This window comes from Lissotriton vulgaris, chromosome 12, assembly GCF_964263255.1.
Source record: "Lissotriton vulgaris chromosome 12, aLisVul1.2, whole genome shotgun sequence".
NCBI lineage: Eukaryota > Metazoa > Chordata > Amphibia > Caudata > Salamandridae > Lissotriton > Lissotriton vulgaris.
The window spans coordinates 738884519-738911355 of NC_141700.1; the positions used below are offsets into that span (position 1 = coordinate 738884519).

Below are 26837 nucleotides of genomic sequence, written 5' to 3' on the forward strand. Positions count from 1 at the left end.
CGCAGCTGTGCCCTGTAAGAATCGTTATTGTGCACTACCGAGGGGCGGTTTGTGATCCTTTGTGTTGCGTTGCCTTCCTCCAGCTCTCCTGTCCTGTAAGGGAGAGACGAATGATCATCAAGACCATTAGTATAGACATAACACAGACGACTGAATGTAGCTCACACGGACAGAAAAGATTAACAAGATTTTGCAAAAAGTTATTGCTGGAGAACCACCTGGGCCTTCAAAAATATTTTTTTGGAAATGGTTAAAACGGGCTGACCCACATTGATCCTTTTTTTATACTATAGTGTGCGTAATAAAATGCGAATGACAAACATAACAGGCCATTGTGAAGAGAGCAGGTTGAAAGTCCTTATATATATATATGAATATATATATATATATATATATATATATATATATATATATATATATATATATATATATATATATATATATATATATATATATATATATATATATATATATATAATTTTAGTAAAAATGGAAAGGCTTCAGTTAACAACCAAACTAAAACCAGGGACAGACACCAGGGAGCAGGGACAGACACCATGGAGCAGGGACAGACACCGTGGAGCAGGGACAGACACCATGGAGCAGGGACAGACACCAGGGAGCAGGGACAGACACCGTGGAACAGGGACAGACACCGTGGAGCAGGGACAGACACCAGGGAGCAGGGACAGACACCAGGGAGCAGGGACGGACACCAGGGAGCAGGGACAGACACCGTGGAGCAGGGACAGATACCAGGGAGCAGGGACAGACACCAGGGAGCAGGAACGGACACCAGGGAGCAGGAACGGACACCAGGGAGCAGGGACGGACACCAGGGAGCAGGGACGGACACCAAGGAGCAGGGACGGACACCAGGGAGGAGGGACAGACACCAGGGAGCAGGGACGGACACCAGGGAGCAGGGACAGACACCGTGGAGCAGGGACAGATACTAGGGAGCAGGGACAGACAACAGTTAGCAGGAACGGACACCAGGGAGCAGGGACAGACACCAGGCACAGGCACCAGGGAGCAGGGACAGACACCAGGGAGGAGGGACAGACACCAGGGAGGAGGGACAGACACCAGGGAGCAGGAACGGACACGGTCATGGTGTTTGCAGCATTTGGCCATTGAGGAAGGGAACACCACCCGAAATGCGTCTGGCCAGGACTTTTGGATGAATTCTGCCTGGTTTACTTGCTGTAGCTGTCATCCTTTAAAAATACCGATTATTTGCAACTACTCATGGGCTCTTCCTTTGGGGCTAACTTTTGTGTTTGATGTGTGCGGCTGAGCCCAGCCACGGGAGAGCCCTCTCACTGTCGTGAGCAGATGATGCCACACGGTTTCATCGTTTCAGCGGGAGCAGTTTGTCGGAGGTGGCAGCACAAGTTACACGGCATCTAATACGGAACGATTTGCATCAACCCACTGGGGGATTTTATATGTGACAATCTGCAGTTCACCTTGACGGACTCACTGGAGATTTTATATTTGCACCACGAGGACCAGAGGGCTTAGCGATAGGCCCCGCCCACTGGGACAGGTCTGTGCAATTGAAAAGAGAACGCACAGTGGGTCATGGTGTTTGCAGCATTTGGCCATTGAGGAAGGGAACACCACCCGAAGCGCGTCTGGCCAGGAACTTTGGATGCATTCTGCCTGGTTTACTTGCTGTAGCTGTCATCCATTAAAAATACCGATTATTTGCAACTACTCGTGGGCTCTTCCTTTGGGGCTAACTTTTGTGTTTGATGTGTGCGGCTGAGCCCAGCCGCGGGAGAGCCCTCTCACTGTCGTGAGCCGTAGATGATGCCACACGGTTTCATCGTTTCAGCGGGAGCAGTTTGTCGGAGGTGGCAGCACAAGTTACACAGCATCTAATATGGAACGATTTGCATCAACCCACTGGGGGATTTTATATGTGACAATCTGCAGTTCACCTTGACGGACTCACTGGAGATTTTATATTTGCACCACGAGGACCAGAGGGCTTAGCGATAGGCCCCGCCCACTGGGACAGGTCCGTGCAATAGAAAATAGAACGCACAGCGGGTCATGGTGGTTGCAGCATTTGGCCATTGAGGAAAGGAACACCACCCGAAACGCGTCTGGCCAGGAACTTTGGATGCATTCTGCCTGGTTTACTTGCTGTAGCTGTCATCCATTAAAAATACTGATTATTTGCAACTACTCGTGGGCTCTTCCTTTGGGGCTAACTTTTGTGTTTGATATATATATATGTATATATATATATATATTACCTACTGGCGGTCGCCAGTAGGTATATATAGTTAGGATTTTTTCTCTATGGGATTTTTGAAAATTCTATGTCTAATAACTTTGGCGTTTGTGGACGGAATTGGCTGAAATTTTCAGGAAAATGGAACATTTTGTTTCTGAGCAGCCCCTGCCAATTTGGGGGGGTTTCATCAAGGGGGGGGCCGAGAAAAAAGGGGGGTCCCAAAACGCGTTTTTCCCATGTTAATTTCCATAGGGCGGTTGGCCTCACTTTTAGCTCGAATGGCTGAATGGATTTGCACGAAACTTGGCAAAATTGTAGGGACTGTTAGCCCGATGTGCCTTTGCTAGGTCTCAATATATGTGCTCCAGTGGATTTTGAGTAATTTAGGTTCAAAAAAAGATATATATCTGGGCGGAGCCTAAACACACATCTGATCTGATTGGCTGTCAGCCCTTCATCCAAGAAGTGTTGGCAGCCATCTTGGGACCAATATACATGATAGCACCTCATTAAAAAGCATTGTAGTTAATAGAGGGTTTTAGGACTTTAGTTACATTATAAATCATTTGTTGATGGTACCATACTCGTTTTAGGAATTGTGGTGGGTTCTAAGGTGATTTTACCATGTGAAAAAACCTTCTGCTGTAATATCATGAATATTGTTTGAAAGAAAACTAATATCTCATGATTTTCCCACAGTGGTTTGGAAGGGGATCTATAAGCTAAACTGAAAGCATATTTTCTGTAAATTCACATTATCTTTCTCAGTCATGTGAAAATGAAGTCTGACATTCTCAGTAAAACATGTACATCCAACAAGGACAGAGACTGTCAGTTGATTCCTTTGTGTTCTACTGCAGCCTCCTAGAGTGTTCTAAAGAACAACTAGAGCGCTAACAGTCCTACTTATTACAAAGGTATGGCACACCTGAAGCCATCTTGATTGGAATAAAGTGGTAACTCTTAAAACATTTAATTTAAAAAGAAACAACATGAGGGGGTATATTTTGCCATAGAAAGTATGATTAGTGCTGCAGAATGAAAAATTAGGGCACATTTTGAGTGACTTCTCAAATCCTTTTCTATTTCATTAAAACATTCTGACATGCAGTCTCCCAAAATGGCCACCAGAGACAAAAGAGCCCAAATGTAGCCCAAATATCACCCAGATGTAGCCCAAGTATAGCCCAATGACAGAATGTCCCAGAGTGTTCTAAAGAACAACTAGAGCGCTAACAGTCCTACTTATTACAAAGGTATGGCACACCTGAAGCCATCTTGATTGGAATAAAGTGGTAACTCTTAAAACATTTAATTTAAAAAGAAACAACATGAGGGGGTATATTTTGCCATAGAAAGTATGATTAGTGCTGCAGAATGAAAAATTAGGGCACATTTTGAGTGACTTCTCAAATCCTTTTCTATTTCATTAAAACATTCTGACATGCAGTCTCCCAAAATGGCCACCAGAGACAAAAGAGCCCAAATGTAGCCCAAATATCACCCAGATGTAGCCCAAGTATAGCCCAATGACAGAATGTCCCAGAGTGTTCTAAAGAACAACTAGAGCGCTAACAGTCCTACTTATTACAAAGGTATAGCACACCTGGAGCCATCGTGATGGGAATAAAGTGGTAACTCTTAAAACATTTAATTTAAAAAGGAACAAAATGAGGGGGTATATTATGCAATAGAAGGTATTATTAGTGCTGCAGAAAGAAAAATTAGGGCACATTTTGAGTGACTTTTCAAATCCTCTTCTATTTCATTAAAAAATTCTGACATGCAGTCTCCCAAAATGGCCACCAGAGACAAAAGAGCCCAAATGTAGCCCAAATATCACCCAGATGTAGCCCAAGTATAGCCCAATGACAGAATGTCCCAGAGTGTTCTAAAGAACAACTAGAGCGCTAACAGTCCTACTTATTACAAAGGTATGGCACACCTGAAGCCATCTTGATTGGAATAAAGTGGTAACTCTCAAAACATTTAATTTAAAAAGGAACACAATGAGGGGGTATATTTTGCCATATGAATTATGATTAGTGCTGCAGAAAGAAAAATTAGGGCACATTTTGAGTCACTTCTCAAACCCTCTTCAATTTCATTAAAAAATTCTGACATACAGTCTCCCAAGATGGCCACCAGAGACAAAAGAGCCTAAATGTAGCCCAAATATCACCCAGATGTACCCCAAGTATAGCCCAATGACAGAATATCCCAGAGTGTTCTAAAGAACAACTAGAGCGCTAACAGTCTTACTTATGACAAAAGTATGGCACACCAGAAGCCATCTTGATTGGAATGAAGTGGTAAGTCTGAAAACACTCAATTTAAAAAGGAACAACATGAGGGGGTTAATTTTGCCATAGAAAGTGTGATTAGTGCTTCAGAAAGAAAAATTAGGGATCATTTTGAGTGACTTCTCAAATCCTCTTCTATTTCATTAAAAAAATTCTGACATGCAGACTGAAACATGCACTTTGAATACCAGCAGCAGACGTCCCTGGTGAGCAGTAGCTTTACTACAGTGATCTAATGTGCAACTAGAGTGCTAACATTCAGAATTTATGGCAAATGTGTGACACATCTGAATGCCTTCTTGATGGAACCAAAGTAAACAAGCATTGAAAATGCAATAGATCTCGCCCTCGTTTAAGTTAAAGCCATTCTGTTTGTAATGAGGTGGCTTTTTAGCTTTGCTTTTATTAGTGTTTTTTCAACTTTCATGTAAATAACATGCATCTGTATGCATATAAGTATATGTATGCATGCATTTATGTTTGTATTTATATAGATATACAGATGATATATGTTTATATATGTATGTATATATATATATATTCACTGAAAAAACCATAGGTTATAGACCATATATAGTTAGGAATTAGCATTTACAAAACCTTGAAAATTCACTGAAAAAACCATAGGTTATAGACCATATATAGTTAGGAATTAGCATTTACAAAACCTTGAAAATTCACTGAAAAAACCATAGGTTATAGACCATATATAGTTAGGAATTTGCATTTACAAAACCTTATTTTACTCACACAAAACCATTGAAATTCCATATATAGTTAGTTGCACTAACTATATATCGCGCACCCGCAATCCACTGCTGATGATGTCACATATTACATCATTCATGACATGGTCAGTGACATCACTGATGACATCACTGATGACATCTCAAATGACATCACTGATGGCATCACTGATGACAACATCCAGTGACTGTATGTTTCTGTAAAGTTAAAATATGTCTTACATATTGAAGAATGAGTGGATGTATAAGTGTCTGGATGAAGGATTTAGTAGGTGCATGACTGACTGTATGAGTGAGTGATTAAATGTGTCTCACTGAGTGCATGGGTTAGTGACTAAACTGTCTTAATTTGTGCATCATTATGTCTGTTGTTCTGTAAACTGTTGCATGTGTTGATAAGTAGCTATATGAGTAACTATATGGGTTATTGATTGGTTGCCCAAGTATTTGTATGGGAGACTGAGTGTGTGTGTGGGTGGCTGGGAGGTGTATGACTCTGTGCATAGATGTGTGAGCAGTTGATTCACTAGATGTATGGTTTCAAAAGTGCATGTGGAAACAGCTGTATGGGCGGTTGACTGTGTGCATGAGTGTATTGGTGAGTGAATGGATATCTCAGTGCTACATGTCAAAGTAAGTACATATGTAAAACACAGTACATGTGAGAGTTGACATATATAAATAACTGTGCATAAGAGCCAGTGAATGTGTGAGTGGCTGTATGGATCATTGTGAACTTGTATCAGGGATTGTATAAGAGAGTAAATATGTGTTAGTATATGTTTGAATAAGTAAAGTTTGTATAACTGTATAGTTGAGGAAATGGAGGTGTGATTGATTCTTTGCATGACTGACTAGGTGTGTGAGTAACTCCATGGATGAGTGACAGTCTGTGAGTGTCTGTTTACACTGATTGTATCTAAGGTTATATTAGAGTCTGAAGAGGTTCATCGTATTATCACATGAATGATATCATCAGTGATGTGATCAGTAATGTCAAATGAGATGTCATCAGTGATGTCATCAGTGATGTCATTTGCGATGTCATCAGTGATGTCATCAGTGATGTCACTGACCATGTCATGAATGATGTAATATGTGACATCATCAGCAGTGGATTGCGGGTGCGCGATATATAGTTAGTGCAACTAACTATATATGGAATTTCAATGGTTTTGTGTGAGTAAAATAAGGTTTTGTAAATGCGAATTCCTAACTATATATGGTCTATAACCTATGGTTTTTTCAGTGAATATATATATATATATATATATATATATATATATATATATATATATATATATATATATATATATATATATATATATATATATATATATATATATATAGGAAAAGAATGCGAAAAAGGTTTTGTGTTGCATGTTTCCTAATATGTAAAGAGTATATCTATCTTAAAAACTCCCCTACGTAAGCAGGTGGGATAGCTCTCCTTCCAGACCTTCTAAGAGACAACTCTGGGGCACCAGAGTCCGCTGAACCTTTTTTTTGATTCCATCATTACTGCACCCTGAGGACCATTACATATTTTTCTTCGACAAACTTTCATCCAGGGCCACACACAGAAAACAATGCACATCTTCGGAGCTAAGCTTTGAGCCCCGGCACTTATTGTTTTACAAATTAAGCACTGTATCCCGCATACATTACCACATGTATTGCTACTGTGACTTTAAGAAAGTATGACTATGCACTGGTCACATGACCACCCAAACTATATATGTCACCTCCTATTTTCCTTGCATGACATGTGATCAAGCCTCGGCTGAGGCGAAACGCGTCATGACGACTGGTGGGCTGCATATTCACAATAAACTGCACTGAAATTGGAAAACGCGCTTATCTGGTGGCTTTATTCTCCCTTTCCGAGTTGGTTCGTATGCATCGCTTTGAACTCCGGAAACTCGTAGAAAATACTTTGTGCCTGGTGGCCTCCAAGGCACGAATAGAGCCCCTCCTCCTAAAGTGGCGAGAAGCGGCAGGAAGCTGAAGGTTCTGTAACCCGGAACCGGACATCGTACTCCGGTGTGGAGGAAGCTGCGAGAAGCCCCTGCGAGTCTGCACACGCCCGAGTTGATTGAGGAGCCGAGTGTCTAAACGAAACTGGGACACGTCGGCAGCCAAGTCAAGGTAGGGCTGCTAGTGATTATCGCAGTGGGGAGTGCGCGTAGTATCGCTCTCAGGAACTTTCCGTTCGAGAGCGTTTCAGTCCATTTCAGTGCGGATTAACTGGCCCAATTCACCATGTCGGCTGCCGTGATAAGGAATAGGGAACAGGCAGCCGAATCAGTATTTGTCACCCCGGCTGGGGGGGCAACGGCATCGACATCTGCAACTGCCAATGTGGTCAATACTAACCCTAATGCAAGAGAGCTCTTCCGCAAAATTGAAAAACTATCTAAAAAAGAAATGTCCAAGTGGTGGGAAAATAAATCTCTTTCCATGTACCTGGAGGTGGGACGAGTTCCACGTGGCCTCCGGATCACCCTTGCACCCAGCTACGAAACGCCTGATCCCCGCATGCTAGAAGAATGGGCCAAAACAAACCTGGAATCGTCAGCTAAGCTAATGGCCATTCTAATTAAGTATGCGGAAAGCGATAGAATAAAAATTCAGGCTGAGATAGAAAATGCTGAAGCCGATTTGTTAATGCTGGGCGGAGATGAAGCAATAATCAAAAAAATGAGAGAGGAAATGGAAACAAGATTAAACAAAGAGGAGGAAATTATAAAAAAACGCAAAGCTTTTAAATTTGAGAGGGACAGGCTTGACTATTTAAACGGACACATTTTTACATTTGCACGGAGGTTCGAGAAAACTAAGAGCCAACAGAAAACTACAAATGAAACTCCCTCAACTATGAGGGGAGGTGCAAGCTCGGCTTCATCTATTAGCCTGAGCTCGACGGAAGGCAGTGATCTGGACCAAAGAAGTACTCCATTGGGGTTTACAGCGCTCACGCTAGCCCAGGAAGTAAGCCGCCTGTGCGAGGATCGACGAGACACATTGAGGCCGAGAGTCAAATTTTCCCAAACAAACAGTATGCAAATCGGAAACGCCGTGAACGGCGCCGCTGCCATAAAATCAACTGGCTCAAACAAAACAAAACCGAAAAAATGGAACAAAAAACGGGGACAACAATAGGGGCTCCCTCTGTGATCAATTTGACGGATACCCCATTAACTGCTAATGAAACGAAGATATTAAGCCTAGGCCTCTCGTTCTGCCCGCCAAGGAATTTTGACTATGCGGGCACTCGTATGGATACTTACCGCTTTGTAAGAAAATTAAAACTGACAAAACATTTTCGACTACAGCCTTGTCGGAAGGATGCTGAACCCATCACTGCAAGTCCTTCTCTCTTAACACCCTCCTTTGAGGAAATTTGGGCATTACAGAATGAAGGACAAACCCTGGATGACAATGATTTGGTTGGTCCAACCAGGATGACCCCCTTCAAACCCAAATCCACATTCAACCCTCTCTCGCTTCATGACAACCTGGACATTTATCAGGAACTGATTGTGGAAGATCTTAAAAAACTATACACCAAAACAAATAAAAAAAGTCAAGTGATTGCACGCCAAAATCAACGCTACAATATTCTGATTAAAAAACTCAAATCAGATGAGAATTTAATAGTAAAACAAGCGGACAAGGGTGGGAATATTGTCCTGTGGAGACGCGAACAATACATTGCTGAAGCAGAAAAACAATTGGGAGATAAAGCCTGCTATCGCAGATCTAACATTGTGACAATCAAAATGGCCTGGAAAGATATGAATGAAAAACTTATGGCCTGGCGAAGCAGTGGATTACTATCTATGGATGAATTTAAGTTCCTTAAAACAGATTTCCCAATAATCCCGACATTTTATCTGCTACCAAAAGTCCACAAGGACCCAATTAACCCCCCTGGGAGACCCATAATATCTGCGATTGGCAGTGCAACAGAGAATGTATCACGGTATATAGATTTCTTTTTGCAGGAATGGGTAAAGAGTTTGGACTCATATATCAGGGATACAACTGATTTTATTTGTAAATTGTCCCAATTGGAATGGAAAAGTGAGTACCTGTTGATGACATTAGATATTTGCTCCCTGTATACTTCAATTAGGCATTCTGATGGGTTGAAGGCTATACAATTTTATCTTGACAAGCGCCCCCCACAACATGCAAACCATACTAGAATGCTCATGGGAATGCTGATCACCTGCCTAGAGCAGAATTTCTTCACATTTGATGGTCAGATTTACCAGCAATTAAGGGGTGTGGCCATGGGATCCTGCTTCTCCCCCAGCTTCGCATGTCTACACATGGGGCTGTGGGAGGAGCAGGTTCTCTTGGGGCAACACAGAAATATGGCCGAGCAACACATTGTTCTCTATCTGAGGTACATTGACGATCTCTTCCTCATATGGAAGGGCTCTCAAGAGAGTGCAAAGGCCTTCATTGATAATCTAAATGTGAATGAACTGAACCTACAATTCACTTCATCCATTAGTGATGTTTCTGTGAACTTCCTTGATGTTGAGGTTTATGTTGAGCACGGATGTATTCAAACTAAACTGCACAGAAAAATAACAGCAGGTAACACCGTGCTGCACGCCTCCAGTAACCACCCCTGCCACCTTATTCGCAGCATCCCCTATGGGGAAATGCTGCGCCTCAAGAGAATCTGTAGCACTGAAAGAGAATGCATTCTTGCACAGACCCTTAGCAAGAAACGATTCCTAGAGAGGGGGTATGGTAAGAATATTGTTGATGAAGCAATCAAAAAAACTACTAAGTTCACAAGACAGCAGACTCTAGAGCATCATACAACCTCTATTGTAGAGCAAGGCGATACACAATGCAGGGCCATTATCACCTACAGTCAGCAGCATGCCGAAATCCGCAGAATATTCACAAAAAATTGGAACTTAATACAGGGGGATCCTGTTATAGGCGGGTTGGTAAAAGGGAAACCTGAAATTACCTTCAGAAAGTCACCTTCACTAGGCAGTGCCCTGGTTAGTAACACTCTTGAGGTCCCAAAGAAATGGTGGGAGAAAATTACAGGTTTTAAGAAATGTCAAACTTGCAAGGCCTGTAAACATGCAATAAATAAAACCCACTATCAAAGTCCTTTTCAGGAAAAGCCAACTACGATAAAACAAAAGCTAGGATGTAAAACTGAATTCGTAGTCTACGTTCTGTTATGTCCATGTGGTCTACAGTATGTTGGCAGCACTCGGCTGCCGGCACACAAACGCATCCTGCAACACCTAAGAGCCATCACGGGGAAGGACCAATCCTATCCTGTTGCTAGACACTTTGAAAGTTTACACAACAGCAATCCAGACCTTTTACAGTATTACCTGATAGACTCAGTCCTACCCCTCAAACGAGGAGGGGACAGAGATGGCAAGTTGCGCCTCCTGGAAACGCGCTATATATTAGAGCTTAATAGCAAACAGCCAGGAGGGCTCAACAGTAGTGAGGACCTCTACACATGCTTATGAAACAACATCTAGAGCCCACTATTAGCTGTGAGACATATATGTATATCATGAATACTGATTCCTAAACCTGAAATACTAATATTTTATCTATTAAGATTTTTTTGATTTTTGACACTAGCACTTTATACACTATTTTTAACACAACCCTATAGGAGTTTTCATATTGTGCATTATTCATACTTCTTATTATGGATGGTTAATAGATATCATTCGCTCACTTTGGGCAAGATAACAATTCACAGTGTAATGTTTACATTCGGATTTTCCCTGACTCATGTGCAATACAAACGTAATTATGAATTCCATACTGGCTTTTAGACAACATAATTTTATTGTTCTAAATGAAATGGTTTTTATAACAATTTTCCCTTTTTTTAATATTTTTTAAGGAAAATAACAATATTTATGCTATGTGTGTATATATATTAACTTCATACTTATGACGTGTGTATATATATTTATGTCTTTTAAGAAAAACGACTTTTTCTAGTTATAGACTATATCATATTTATGTATTTGCTTATTTTTGCACATTAATAAGATCTTCACACTATTATTTAGTGTGGGAAACAGGGATCCTTTTGAATGTATAAAAGTAGGGCACTATGCCCAACATTACCACATGTATTGCTACTGTGACTTTAAGAAAGTATGACTATGCACTGGTCACATGACCACCCAAACTATATATGTCACCTCCTATTTTCCTTGCATGACATGTGATCAAGCCTCGGCTGAGGCGAAACGCGTCATGACGACTGGTGGGCTGCATATTCACAATAAACTGCACTGAAATTGGAAAACGCGCTTATCTGGTGGCTTTATTCTCCCTTTCCGAGTTGGTTCGTATGCATCGCTTTGAACTCCGGAAACTCGTAGAAATATATATATATATATATATATATATATATATATATATATATATATATATATATATATATATATATATATATATATATAGGAAAAGAATGCGAAAAAGGTTTTGTGTTGCATGTTTCCTAATATGTAAAGAGTATATCTATCTTAAAAACTCCCCTACGTAAGCAGGTGGGATAGCTCTCCTTCCAGACCTTCTAAGAGACAACTCTGGGGCACCAGAGTCCGCTGAACCTTTTTTTTGATTCCATCATTACTGCACCCTGAGGACCATTACATATTTTTCTTCGACAAACTTTCATCCAGGGCCACACACAGAAAACAATGCACATCTTCGGAGCTAAGCTTTGAGCCCCGGCACTTATTGTTTTACAAATTAAGCACTGTATCCCGCAGTATTTGGCAATAGTTGAAATTGCCAAATGAAGATGAACGCTGCGGGCTACAGCAAAAAGATTCCATTCCACAACTTACAGTGTATATGTAGTCTTGTGTAGGCCCTCAAAATTTACCCACCCAATGAACAGTGCTCCAGTTAAGAATCATTAGCAAAATCTTATGATGGCACCACCGTTGGAGTCTTGTGCTTTTGTAATCCTGAAATGTACTTGCCTGTGTAACCAATTCATGTCATGGGGGTGAATCCAAATTGCAAATCTGCCTTAAGACCCTTAACGTGGTATTGTATGTGTGGAAATGCACCATCTTTTCAGATTTGTAAGCAAAAGTTTGGAGTGATATTTGGTGCTGTACACAGGCACGGTCTGGTTCCTGGCGCACATAACCATGGCTGCAGCGCACAGAGAACCTCCACTGCCGTACACAGAGGAAAATAATTAGAGGGAACATTGGTTGTCTCTAATATAGGCCTGGTAAGCTTTGGCTACTTTTTTATTATAATAGTTATTAATCTCAGCTTTTTATCCAAATAACTTCTATCTGTAGTTGGGCTTGCAGCTCTTTTTGTCTACGGGTTATTGCAGTCATATCTTTCTCCTCGAGAGAGGTAAGTCGTTCAATCAGCTGATAGGTCTCTTCTTGATATCTTTTCCTATGGTGTCCTACAAAGCTAAAAACCTCGCCCCTTAATCCTGCCTTGAACGTGTCCCAAACTACTTCCCTCGAAGCACTATATCTATTGATACTAAAAAAATGTTGAACCTCACCCCTGACATGCTCTACAAATAAATCATTAACAAACAGTTTCCTGTCAGATGTCCATTTGGACAGGGGTTTCATGTACCCTTTTGCCATATTATCAAGAGCAAAGAGATTTTGATGTGAGAGTATTTTGTTAAACTTCCTAATATTAACATCCCCAAGTAGGATGGAGGACACAAAAAAGTAATCTATCCTCACATATTTCTTGTGGGAAATGAAACATATGTATAGCAGATTCCTCGAGGCCCATGCATCCACAAAACAATAACTGGTTGTTAATGTAGCTAATGCCTTATGGACTTGCAGCTTTCTCCCCTGAATTTATTATAAAGGGATATATGAGTATCCAGATGAATATTTAGATCCCCATATATATTTAAGGGTTCCACCCAAGAGGCTAGTTCTGTCTCCAGTTCTTCCAGTACCTTGGGGTCATATTGATTAGATCCGTAGATAGTGCAAATTTTCAGCCCAATAGATAGTGTTACAGTTGTCCATCAAACCTTTTATCTTCTTCAACCCGCCTGGATGCAGCCAGATTATTTGCTACAGAAAAAGCCACCCTTCTATTCGTAGTAGTCTGGTTGGAACAGGCCATCATTGTATATCCTGGGATTGGAATGGATCTTATCCAATTCCACGGAATGTGAGTTTCCTGTTGACATATTATATCAAACCCTAGAGACCTTAATGTCTTGTCCACCCTGCAACATTTTACCTTGTCATTAAGACCATCAATGTTTATTGAACAAATAGACATTCGACCCATACTAATAACAGACAAAAAAAAATACACATTCTGAAAATAACTACACTGAAATCATAAATTGTTTGCTGGTTCTGTGTTTTTTTCTCCCCCTACTACACCGACCCACCACCATCAACCACCAGCACTCTCCCCCTTGCCCTCTCCCCAACCACCCTTGCCTGTGTGCCCTTATCCTGAAATGGCTTAATCATTTGGTGGAAGCACCTACGCCGCTCAACAGTTATGTGACATAAATACGGCCTGGTTCAAAATGAAAAGTTCTCAGCAGACCTTTGTGCTTCCACCCTAGCTTTCTTGAAAATGTTCTGTCTCAGTAGGTAGTTTCTGAAGTATATCAGCACAGCACTGGGTTTTGCTTCAGGTTTTACTGGCTGTCGCAGGGTAAAGGGGACCTGGTATCCTCTTTGGATCTCATGGTGCCAGTCCCATCCTTCTAGATGTGGAAAGGTTTGGTGGAGCAGCTCTACCATATATACCCGCATGTCAGATCCTTCCCTTTCTTCGGGAATCCCTAAAACACAGAAGTTGTTGTGTCTTTGGCCGTTGTCTTGGTCTTCCAGCTTCCACTCGATGTCAATAAGCTGGGATGCATGGGATTCCATTTGACCATGGGTGCTGGCAATATCTGTTTCAAGGGCAGCAGCTCTGAGCTCCAGGTCTGACAACCATTCAGTGATAGCCGTACATGCCTTGTCTATCTTGTGACAGGCCCCTGCAGTTTACGTATCGCCACCTGTGAGTGGCGGCTTTCCTGCCGAGCCTCTATGCAATGTGCCGTAATGCACTGTAAAATCTTGTTATGCTGAGTGAGCCTCTTGAAGCCCCGTTTCACCACTTCCTACCAGCTGATGACCCAAGGAGTAATCCCATTTGATATATTTACTGCCTTTGCGATCACCTACCTCCTCCGGTTTTCCTCGTCACTTTTTGATCAGCAGCTGCCAGATCGACTCTCAGTTTCACTTAAATCCGTGCTTGACTTTGACCCATCTACAGACCAAGTTCCATCTGGTAAGGAGAAATAACAGTGGTTGGTCTCTGAGTCATGAAACCAGTCATTGCCCAGTCACCCCTCCTCCTTAGACTGGAGGACTGAGTTTCTCCTTCTGTATTGAGCCCACAGGGGCTATCGCATCTTCACCCGGGCCTTCAGAGTTTTCATATGGGCTTTTTCCCTTCTGTGATATTGCCCGTTGTGACCTTTGCATGATGTGAGTTGCCCCCCTGAGGGATTTCATGTAGTTGAGCGCCTTCTCCTGTGCTTTCCCATGCTGTGTCTCTTAGATTACCCCGTCACCCTCCTCTACCAGCACCCCTTTGATTGTATCTTTTTTTACCTCCTCTGCTGAAGATTGGGTCTCATGCAGCATGCGCACCGGAGAGGCATCAAGGCCTGTGACGGTTACTTGGCGGCCTTCTCATCCACCCCAAATACTTTCTCTACTGATGAGGGAAACTATCCCGAAACCCAGGCCATGTCTCGGGTCTAGAGATCTTGGGAATAACAAGTACTTACTTGCACCAACTTTGGTGAACAACTTACAAACTTTGTTTCAACTCTTCAAACTACATGCACTTCACATACCAGAGTGCTTAGGGGCGATCCAGAGGAGAGGCTAGCGGTGTGCGATCCATCATAGATTTCTGTTAAAGGGCTCCCATGAGCCCCCATGCTGACGAGCTTTTGGAGACGCACCTGCGCGCCGGAGAGGCATCAAGGCCTGTGACGATTACTTGGCGGCCTTCTCATCCACCCCAAATACTTTCTTACTGATGAGGGAAACTATCCTGAAACCCGGGCCATGTCTCGGGTCTAGAGATCTTGGGAACAACAAGTACTTACTTGCACCAACTTTGGTGAACAACTTACGAACTTTGTTTCAACTCTTCAAACTACACGCACTTCACATACCAGAGTGCTTAGGGGCGATCCGGAGGAGAGGCTAGCGGTGTGCGATCCATCGTAGATTTCTGTTAAAGGGCTCCCATGAGCCCCCAAGCTGACGAGCTTTTGGAGACGTACCTGCGTGCCAGAGAGGCATCGAGGCCTGTGACGGTTACTTGGCGGCATTCTCATCCACCCCAAATACTTTCTCTACTGATGAGGGAAACTATCCCGAAACCCGAGCCATGTCTTGGGTCGAGATCTTGGGAACAACAAGTACTTACTTGCACCAACTTTGGTGAACAACTTAGGAACTTTGTTTCAACTCTTCAAACTACACGCACTTCACATACCAGAGTGCTTAGGGGCAATCCGGAGGAGAGGCTAGCGGTGTGCGATCCATCGTAGATTTCTGTTAAAGGACTCCTATGAGCCCCCAAGCTGACGAGCTTTTGGAGACGCATCTGCGCGCCAGAGGGGCATCGAGGCCTGTGACGGTTACTTGGCGGCCTTCTCATCCACCCCAAATACTTTCTCTACTGATGAGGGAAACTATCCCGAAACCCGGGCCATGTTCGGGTCTAGAGATCTTGGGAACAACAAGTACTTACTTGCACCAACTTTGATGAACAACTTAGGAACTTTGTTTCAACTCTTCAAACTACACGCACTTCACATACTAGAGTGCTTAGGGGCGATCCGGAGGAGAAGCTAGCGGTGTGCGATCCATCGTAGATTTCTGTTAAAGGGCTCCCATGAGCCCCCCAAGCTGACGAGTTTTTGGAGACGCACCTGCGTGCCCGGAGAGGCATCGAGGCCTGTGATGGTTACTTGGCGGCCTTGTCATCCACCCCAAATACTTTCTCTACTGATGAGGGAAACTATCCCGAAACCCGGGCCATGTCTCGGGTCTAGAGATCTTGGGAACAACAAGTACTTACTTGCACTAACTTTGTGAACAACTTACGAACTTTGTGTCAACTCTTCAAACTACACGCACTTCACATACCAGAGTGCTTAGGGGCGATCCAGAAGAGAGGCTAGCGATGTGCGATCCATCGTAGATTTCTGTTAAAGGGCTCCCATGAGCCCCCAAGCTGATGAGATTTTGGAGAGGCAACTGCGCGCTGGAGAGGCATCGAGGCCTGTAATGGTTACTTGGCGGCCTTCTCATCCACCCCAAATACTTTCTCTACTGATGAGGGAAACTATCCCGAAACCCGGGCCATGTCTCGGGTCTAGAGATCTTGGGAACAACAAGTACTTACTTGCACCAACTTTGGTGAACAACTTACGAACTTTGTTTCAACTCTTCAAACTACACGCACTTCACATACCAGAGTGCTTAGGGGTGATCCGGAGGAGAGGCTAGCGGTGTGCAATAAATCGTAGATTTCTGTTAAAGGGCTCCCATGAGCCCCCAAGCTGGCGAGCTTTTGGAGACGCACCTGCGTGCCGGAGAGGCATCGAGGCCTGTGACGGTTACTTGGCGGCCTTCTCATCCACCCGAAATACTTTCTCTACTGATGAGGGAAACTATCCCGAAACCCGGGCCATGTCTCGGGTCTATAGAGATCTTGGGAACAACAAGTTCTTACTTGCACCAACTTTGGTGAACAACTTTCGAAATTTGTTTCAACTCTTCAAACTACACGCACTTCACATACCAGAGTGCTTAGGGGCGATCCGGAGGAGAGGCTAGCGGTGTGCGATCTATCGTAGATATCTGTTGAAGGGCTCCCATGAGCCCCCAAGCTGACGAGCTTTTGGAGACGCACCTGCGCGCCGGATAGGAATCGAGGCATGTGACGGTTACTTGACGGGCTTCTCATCCACCCCAAATACTTTCTCTACTGAAGAGGGAAACTATCCCAAAACCCGGGCCATGTCTCGGGTCTAGAGATCTTGGGAACAATGAGTACTTACTTGCACCAACTTTGGTGAACAACTTACGAACTTTGTTTCAACTCTTCAAACTACACGCACTTCACATACCAGAGTGCTTAGGGGCGATCCGGAGGAGAGGCTAGCGGTGTGCGATCCATCGTAGATTTCTGTTAAAGGGCTCCCATGAGCCCCCAAGCTGACGAGCTTTTGGAGACGTACCTGCATGCCAGAGAGGCATCAAGGCCTGTGACGGTTACTTGGCGGCATTCTCATCCACCCCAAATACTTTCTCTACTGATGAGGGAAACTATCCCGAAACCCGAGCCATGTCTTGGGTCGAGATCTTGGGAACAACAAGTACTTACTTGCACCAACTTTGGTGAACAACTTAGGAACTTTGTTTCAACTCTTCAAACTACACGCACTTCACATACCAGAGTGCTTAGGGGCAATCCGGAGGAGAGGCTAGCGGTGTGCGATCCATCGTAGATTTCTGTTAAAGGGCTCCTATGAGCCCCCAAGCTGACGAGCTTTTGGAGACGCATCTGCGCGCCAGAGGGGCATCGAGGCCTGTGACGGTTACTTGGCGGCCTTCTCATCCACCCCAAATACTTTCTCTACTGATGAGGGAAACTATCCCGAAACCCGGGCCATGTTCGGGTCTAGAGATCTTGGGAACAACAAGTACTTACTTGCACCAACTTTGATGAACAACTTAGGAACTTTGTTTCAACTCTTCAAACTACACGCACTTCACATACTAGAGTGCTTAGGGGCGATCCGGAGGAGAGGCTAGCGGTGTGCGATCCATCGTAGATTTCTGTTAAAGGGCTCCCATGAGCCCCCCAAGCTGACGAGTTTTTGGAGACGCACCTGCGTGCCCGGAGAGGCATCGAGGCCTGTGACGGTTACTTGGCGGCCTTGTCATCCACCCCAAATACTTTCTCTACTGATGAGGGAAACTATCCCGAAACCCGGGCCATGTCTCGGGTCTAGAGATCTTGGGAACAACAAGTACTTACTTGCACTAACTTTGTGAACAACTTACGAACTTTGTGTCAACTCTTCAAACTACACGCACTTCACATACCAGAGTGCTTAGGGGCGATCCAGAAGAGAGGCTAGCGATGTGCGATCCATCGTAAATTTCTGTTAAAGGGCTCCCATGAGCCCCCAAGCTGATGAGCTTTTGGAGAGGCAACTGCGCGCTGGAGAGGCATCGAGGCCTGTAATGGTTACTTGGCGGCCTTCTCATCCACCCCAAATACTTTCTCTACTGATGAGGGAAACTATCCCGAAACCCGGGCCATGTCTCGGGTCTAGAGATCTTGGGAACAACAAGTACTTACTTGCACCAACTTTGGTGAAAAACTTACGAACTTTGTTTCAACTCTTCAAACTACACGCACTTCACATACCAGAGTGCTTAGGGGTGATCCGGAGGAGAGGCTAGCGGTGTGCAATCCATCGTAGATTTCTGTTAAAGGGCTCCCATGAGCCCCCAAGCTGGCGAGCTTTTGGAGACGCACCTGCGTGCCGGAGAGGCATCGAGGCCTGTGACGGTTACTTGGCGGCCTTCTCATCCACCCAAAATACTTTCTCTACTGATGAGGGAAACTATCCCGAAACCCGGGCCATGTCTCGGGTCTAGAGATCTTGGGAACAACAAGTTCTTACTTGCACCAACTTTGGTGAACAACTTTCGAAATTTGTTTCAACTCTTCAAACTACACGCACTTCACATACCAGAGTGCTTAGGGGCGATCCGGAGGAGAGGCTAGCGGTGTGCGATCTATCGTAGATATCTGTTGAAGGGCTCCCATGAGCCCCCAAGCTGACGAGCTTTTGGAGACGCACCTGCGCGCCGGATAGGAATCGAGGCATGTGACGGTTACTTGACGGGCTTCTCATCCACCCCAAATACTTTCTCTACTGAAGAGGGAAACTATCCCAAAACCCGGGCCATGTCTCGGGTCTAGAGATCTTGGGAACAATGAGTACTTACTTGCACCAACTTTGGTGAACAACTTACGAAATTTGTTTCAACTCTTCAAACTACACGCACTTCACATACCAGAGTGCTTAGGGGCGATCTGGAGGAGAGGCTAGCGGTGTGCGATCCATCGTAGATTTATGAGAACAGAAGGTAACAAGATAGGGAACTCACTTTAGAATGACAAGAGGCTGAAGTTCACATGTGAGAAGACATGTCAATGAAATAGAGTCCACTTGAATCATTGAATAAAAGCAACCATCCCAAGGCCAAAGAACAAACAATCTATACAATCTTATCTTATCAGTGTCAAGAGTTTGAAAAACTATTGTTAGAAAGAGAATTTTCTTGTTCATAATATCTCTGTCTGCTGTTCATACACTCACCCATTCTTGCCCCTTTTGGAAGTGAACTAGTGTGCTGCTCATACAAGGATCCAAAAGACAATAACAACTGACCATACCTATGCAGTAGCTCACTGTCATTTAGCTGAGGGTCATAAAATGTGAACTCTGACTCACAACCACCCTATGGAGACAACCTATGAAATTACATTTTAATACCTGGGAGGGGAACTGGGAAGGTTGCATGATCTCACCAAATCCATTCTAAACCTTGATGTGCTCCGCTTTGGGGAGAAGTGTCATCTTTTAAGCCACACTTTTTAATACTCCTAAAATAAGGGCACAATCAAACATCCTCCTCCTGAAGAAACTAATTTGGAAAACCATCATGTGCAGACTGAATAGTACCTCATGAATGCTCAAGATAGAAAACACAGCATCATTAAATAGCATACCTTATCATTAAATATTATAACATGATATTCTTGTTAATGATCACCCTTTGAATGCAATTGGCACCCTTGGCAGACCTTTACATTGGCTAAATAATGAAGACAAATCTTTAGTGCCTGCTGAGATGATAAGTGCCACAGTGCCTTGGTTAACATATTTAGGCAGACTTGGCTTTTTAGCCAGGAACATGTGCTTTGTGTGGTTTGTAGTTTAACATTATAAGTATTGACATAGGACTAGCTAAAGGTATCACATATGACTAGGTACTACATTTCAGTTATGCCTCTGTGAGACCAACTTAATAATGTAGATAATTGCATGTATATACAATTTAGCTATGGATGCAAAAAAGGAATTAACAAATGTAGACCATATGTTTTAACAGCAAACAAGTCCCCAATATTGTTTTATTACAAGTGGCATTTTAAACAATATGTGCAATACCTTGAAAGTCTTCTTGTCTTGCTTGTAGCATGTGACGAACCTTTGACTCTAATTACATATTTTCATGACTGTTGTCTTCTTCCCCAGATTAGTTATGCCTCCTCCTCCCCAATTCTCAGTAACAAACAGATGTTCCCGTCTTTCTTCCGAACCATTCCCAGTGATGATACCCAGGCACAGTTGCTGGCTGAGCTTGTGATTCAATTTGGGTGGTCCTGGATTGGGATGTTGTCCACAGAGGATGACTATGGCAGATTGGGTTCTCAGATCTTGAGAAGCAAGCTTCTAGAAGCCGGTGTCTGCATCGCCTTTGATGAATCATTTCCCATCGTAGCAACAGAGTCCAAAATCCTCTTTATTACAAATGAAGTCAAGAGATCTTCAGCTCGTGTTATCCTTGTCTTTAGTTCTGACCCTTATCTGACACCTGTAATGAAGGAACTTGTGAGGCAGAATGTTTCGGACAAAGTGTGGATTGGCAGTGAAGGCTGGTCCACCTCTCCCATTTTGTTAACAGAGGGATTTGCAAAGATGCTGAAGGGCACCATTGGCTTGACCCCATACACCTTACAGATACCAGACTTTAATGAATTTCTGCTCAAAATACATCCTTCTATGTTACCAAATGACATTTTTGTGAAATCCTTCTGGGAACAGGCAATAGGATGTCATTGGCCAAACCAAGAATCTTTTGTTGCTCTGCCCAGTGGCGAGCTAATCAAAACCAACGTCACATGTACAGGATATGAAAAACTGGAAAAGTTCTCTAGCAAATACTATAACGACTTTGACGTGAGACGTCTCTACAATATCTACAATGCTGCTTATGTGGTGGCACACTCTTTAATGAACATGGTCTCCTGTATGCCAAGTCACAGGTTATTTCATAATGATATGTGTGCCACTCTCAGTACTTTCAGACACTGGCAGGTGAGTGGAGTTCAATGTTTCATTGTCAAAAAGAAAATTAATAATGATTTCTTCACAGTTGACGTACTGTACCATAATAGAGGCCAAAGTTCTGGATCAAACGCCATATAATTGATAGAATCCCTCTCTGTATCATCATCAATCTTGTAATTTTAACAAATGGGCCATTTTCTTAGTACAGAGATCACTGTGGGTGATGGTGTGGGAGGACAGAGGGAGTCCAGGCCTGTAAATTAATTATAAAACATAACTCATGGCTCACAACAACGTTTATTTTGCTGTTTTTAACCATCTTAATTGACTTGCAACCCTTTAATTTAGCATATCAATGTGTGAACATTTAAAAGCAAATATGTACAGAGCTGGTGTTAGTACTGGGAGGTTTCTGAATAAGCAACATATCAAAACTGTTTTACCCTCCAATGTTCCAAAAATTATTTATGGATTATTTATAGTTTGACAGGCAGGGTACTTTCTCGTATGCCTGACAGAGTACCCTGGCTACCAAAATGGCAGTTTACTTGCTCTATTTAGGATTCAGAAGTCTGTCATCTTTTCTCCAACAAGGACCCGTTGACTCAGTCCATGGAAAGTTTCCTTCGATGGCCCAGGGGAGCAGAAGATATCTGAGGAAGAAAATTGCACTGCTCACCGTAATTATTAAAGATAGTGTGATGTCCTTTTTTTCAGTCCATCACCACCAAAGTAAAACCTTGCAAATAGCCATTGGAAACAAACAAATAAGGCACCCTAACTCAGGGAAAAAAAACTCCTTTGGGTGCAGGGGTCATCATTTTATATTTTTTCAATAGCAACTTTGGGGGGTTCTTTTTGAAAAACAAAAAGTGTGTTAAACTTGGGTAAACGGTCATCAGTACTGATGGCAGCCGTCCACCAAACATTTTGCTCCATTTAAGGTACGGCTATGATGACCAGTCATGTCAAGGTAGAGAGATCGCAACTGGTTCAGCAGTGTTCTTGAAATTGGCAGATGGTAGTCTGTCAGTGTGGCGGATGAGTACAGTCCACCAAAATCTAGATTTAGCCCTCTGTAATACTAAATTGAGTACAGCTAACCATCAAATGCAGCACAATGTAATATTACTTCCTGTAATATTATTGAGTGATAATGAGGGAGCGTGAGAAATTGGGCATTCACCATAAGTTAGGATTTAAAACTACGACTCCAGAGATACCAAAAAGGAACCAGTTACTTGTTCCCATTTGAAAATTACATTTCTAAAATGTACTTAGGTAATTAATTCCTATATTATCCCATTATTTTTTTTACAGGTGTCATTGGGTTTTAAGTAGGCATACAATAATGAGGTGCTGATTACAGGTACAATAGGTGAAAGCGAAGAAGAAAAAAAAAGAAAAGAAGCAAACACTTTTATCACATTGGCTCATTACTCCCAGTTGTGGAATGGAATAAAAAAAGATACATTTCAATGGCCAGACGGCCAATCTCGGCAACCCCTTACATTGTAACAGCATAATAAAGTTATGAATTAAATCATATAGTTCGCTTCTATCAGCCCTTGTGTTCAAATCCAACCCTCCAACAACGAGTCTCCCTCCCTCCCCTCCTCCCAGGTGTGTCGCTTATAATCGGTCCATATCTTTCTACACTAGAGTTGCCCTATGTTTGATCCGTCTCTTGCCCTTTTGGGACTGTGCTGCTAACCTCTGGGTTGGAGAGCAATTGAGGCTGTGCACCCAGACTAATGTGCTGCAATCTACTGGATTCGGTGTTGGTGTGTGGGGGTGTTAGTCACCGTTGTCAGGAACCTCTTCTACTAGGCTTTCTTCCCTTTCCTCATCCGGATGCTTTAGGCGCTCCACCAATGCTATCCATGCCCTAGCTCTTTCCAAAGATTTCTCTCTCCATGTCTTTTTTAGGTCTCCCTAAAGCCAGCGCATGCGCTGGCCTGGCGAGACATTTAGTAAGCAGCCACCAGCTTGCTTTTATGCCCACTAGGGCGCACGCCTTGCTCCGTCTCTCCAATGTTCTGTTGCTTGTTTAACTTGCAGAGCGAGGCGTGCACGCTTGTCTTTTCTTGTTTTACTTTTGCTGGCGTGCAGGCGCGCACCACTTGCGCGCTTTTTTTTACTTTCCACGCGCGCGCACAAAACACCCTGGCTTGCTTGCAATGTAATCAGCAATCAATCAGTCCTTTTGTTCATTAAAAGATAAACTGTCGCATTACATCTGTTGGTCACAATTCGAAGGGAGCTATATTACGTTGTGGCGACACGTGCCATTAGGATGGTAAAAGTTTGTGCGTAAGATTCTGGCATGCTGCTGGAATCCCATCATACAGGTAACCTGAATGTTAATGGTTTGCAAAAAGAGAGGGACCCAAACAAACCAAAGGGGTAGGGTACCAAAAGACAAATTGTCAGAAAGGATTCCCCTTTGGGTGAACTTTTGAGCTAACCTTAGTTTAGAAACACACATTCACAATCAATACAAATATCACTACTCAGGAGCAGCAAATGATGTAACTGATACAGTCATACAAACAAATGTACATTTTATTTTGATATATTAAAAACAAGGTTATAAAACAGATTTAAAAATCAATATACAATATATAATGGGACAATACATAAGGAAAATAGGGCCCGATGTAGGTCGGTCGGTAACGGCCGAAAATCGGTATTTTCGGCCGTTACCGATCGGTATACATGATTTGACATGTAGGTGCACTATTTTACCGAATCGGTAACTTTACCGAATCGGTAAAGTTACCGATTCTGTAAAATACAGAATCGGTAACTTTACCGATTCGGTAAAGTTACCGATTCGGTAAAATACCGATTCGGTAATTTTACCGATTCGGAGCCACCCATATGTAGGTGGGACTCTTCAGAGTCCCAGGAGCCTTAACGAATCGGTATTTTACCATCAAATCCTATTTGATGGTAAAATAACGATTCCGGTGTGCATGCACATGTGTGCATGCACACCTATGCCATGTGACAGGCAGACCTGCCCTTAGGGCAGGTATGCCTGCCACATGGCACCCGTGCCTGTTTTGGGGGTGCCAGAGGGTGTCAAAGTGACACCCCCTGCACCCTTGAGAAATTCGGTATTTACCGATTCGGTAAATACCGAATCGGTAATGTCCATTCATTCCTATGGGCTTCAAAGCCCATAGGAATGAATGGGCATTACCGATTCGGTATTTACCGAATCGGTAAATACCGAATTCATCCGATTCGGTATTCCAGCACATCTGGAATACCTACATATCGGACCCATTGATTTACCGATTTTAAATTACCGAATCGGTAAAATTCGGTAATTTAAAATCGGTAAATCAATTTTACCTACATCGGGGCCCTAATTCCTAATTCATAAGAGGGAAATACATTAGTCCTAAATAATGTATAGGATCACACTCCAAAATGTATAGTTGGTCACTTTGAAAGGAGTTCTTTGTCCAGTGACTTAATGTATTTCCACCCAGCAAAGCATCGACGTGTTTCGGTTATGGCAAATATTGATTCAGAGCCAAAAACCTTCCTCAGAAGCAAACAATAGTATCCCACTATAACCATGTATCTAAATTAAAAATATATACAATATAAGATATACACACTATACATTGCAAGACTGATCATAACAATACAGACATCATTCTCAGAATTCTGCTCCTACACATGCATACACTCTATATTTCATCACTCGCAGTGGTCAACAGCACATTGCTCTTTTGTTGAAATACCAACATGTTAGTGTGCAAATAGAATTGTCACAATCTATATTTGATCATTAGCAATGGTCAACTGCATATTGTTTCCTATAGAGATAACAACATGTCGGTATATAAAAATATTGTCACCTAGTCGCCAGTATAGTCTTAATGGGCAAAAAGATCTCACATCTAATTAGAGAAGAACTTTGTTAGTTAATCACGTACTAATTAACTCAGAAACGGGACAGATTGAATAGCCATTATTAACATACACCGCAAAACGAGGGGCACAAAAACGCTCCTAAGTAAATGAGATAAGGTTATTATTTATAATTGATTACCTTTAGTAAAGTCAAATGAACTCTGCGAGTGATGAAATATTGAGTGTATGCATGTGTAGGAGCAGAATTCTGAGAATGATGTCTGTATTGTTATGATCAGTCATGCAATGTATAGTGTGCATATCTTATATTGTATATATTTTTATTTTAGATACATGGTTATAGTGGGATACTATTGTTTTCTCCTGAGTGACATTAAGTCACTGGACAAAGAACTCCTTTAAAAGTGACCAACTATACATTTTGGAGTGTGATCCCATACAGTATTTAGGACTATTGTATTTCCCTCTTATGAATTAGGAATTATTTTCCTTATGTATTGTCCCATTATATATTGTACGTTGATTTTTAAATCTGTTTTTTAACCTTGTTTTTAATATCAAAATAAAATGTACATTTTTTTGTATGACTGTATCGGTTACATCATTTGCTGCTCCTGAGTTGTGATATTTGCATTGATTGTGAATGTGTGTTTCTAAACTAAGGTTAGCTCAAAAGTTCACCCAAAGGGGAATCTTTTCTGACAATTTGCTTGGTTAACAGCAATACTATTTACATAGGTTACAAAGAGTAATGAGAACCCGTACAGGTGATGTCTTCTCAACCATGCAGCAAAAATAAATATTCCAGAAGTGAAAATAACTATTAGGGTTAAAATGCAATTTCTATTATGATGGTAGTCCTTCTAATGGTTTGTTGCTTAAATATGCATAGTTGCGACATTTGTACCCCAAAGGAGGTTTGTTTATGCAAGCTAGCAAATTAATTATTACTTCCTCAAAATTGATATCACACGAACAGACCTGACTTTAGAGATTATTATTATGTCATCACCGGGCCAACATGTAGCGTTGTCACAGCTGGAGATGCTGTCATTAATAGACCGTATTAGCAGTTGGCAAACACAAACAAAACCAGCTTTGTTGCAGTAATGTGAAATAATAGAGTGCATCACTAAAGGCGAGACCGATTGCATTGCAAATGCTTGGCAACAAGCATTGGCATAGCCAAAAGGTCTCACCTTTGGGACCTTATAAGTGTTTTGTGATCCAGCACAATATCCTTGGTTCAGCAACATCAACTGTTGCATGGCTAAACACTTATAAGGTCCCAAATGCGAGACCTATCGGCTATGCCACTGCTTGTTGCTATTTGCATTATACCTGCTCCCTCGCATTCTGCTAATTTTTCAAATACTCTCATCCGTCTGGTTACTTTACGGCCT

The 26837-nt window shown here is 42.5% G+C and overlaps 1 protein-coding gene across 1 annotated transcript in view; it reads left to right on the forward strand.

Moving 5' to 3' along the window:
• LOC147678469 (extracellular calcium-sensing receptor-like) overlaps window positions 1-26837 on the forward strand; it is a 265477-nt gene that overhangs the window by 103198 nt on the left and 135442 nt on the right. Inside the window, exon 5 of the mRNA XM_086945648.1 lies at window positions 20725-21567. Within this exon, the coding sequence (XP_086801774.1) occupies window positions 20725-21567 (843 nt within the window). The remainder of the gene's footprint in view (window positions 1-20724; window positions 21568-26837) is intronic.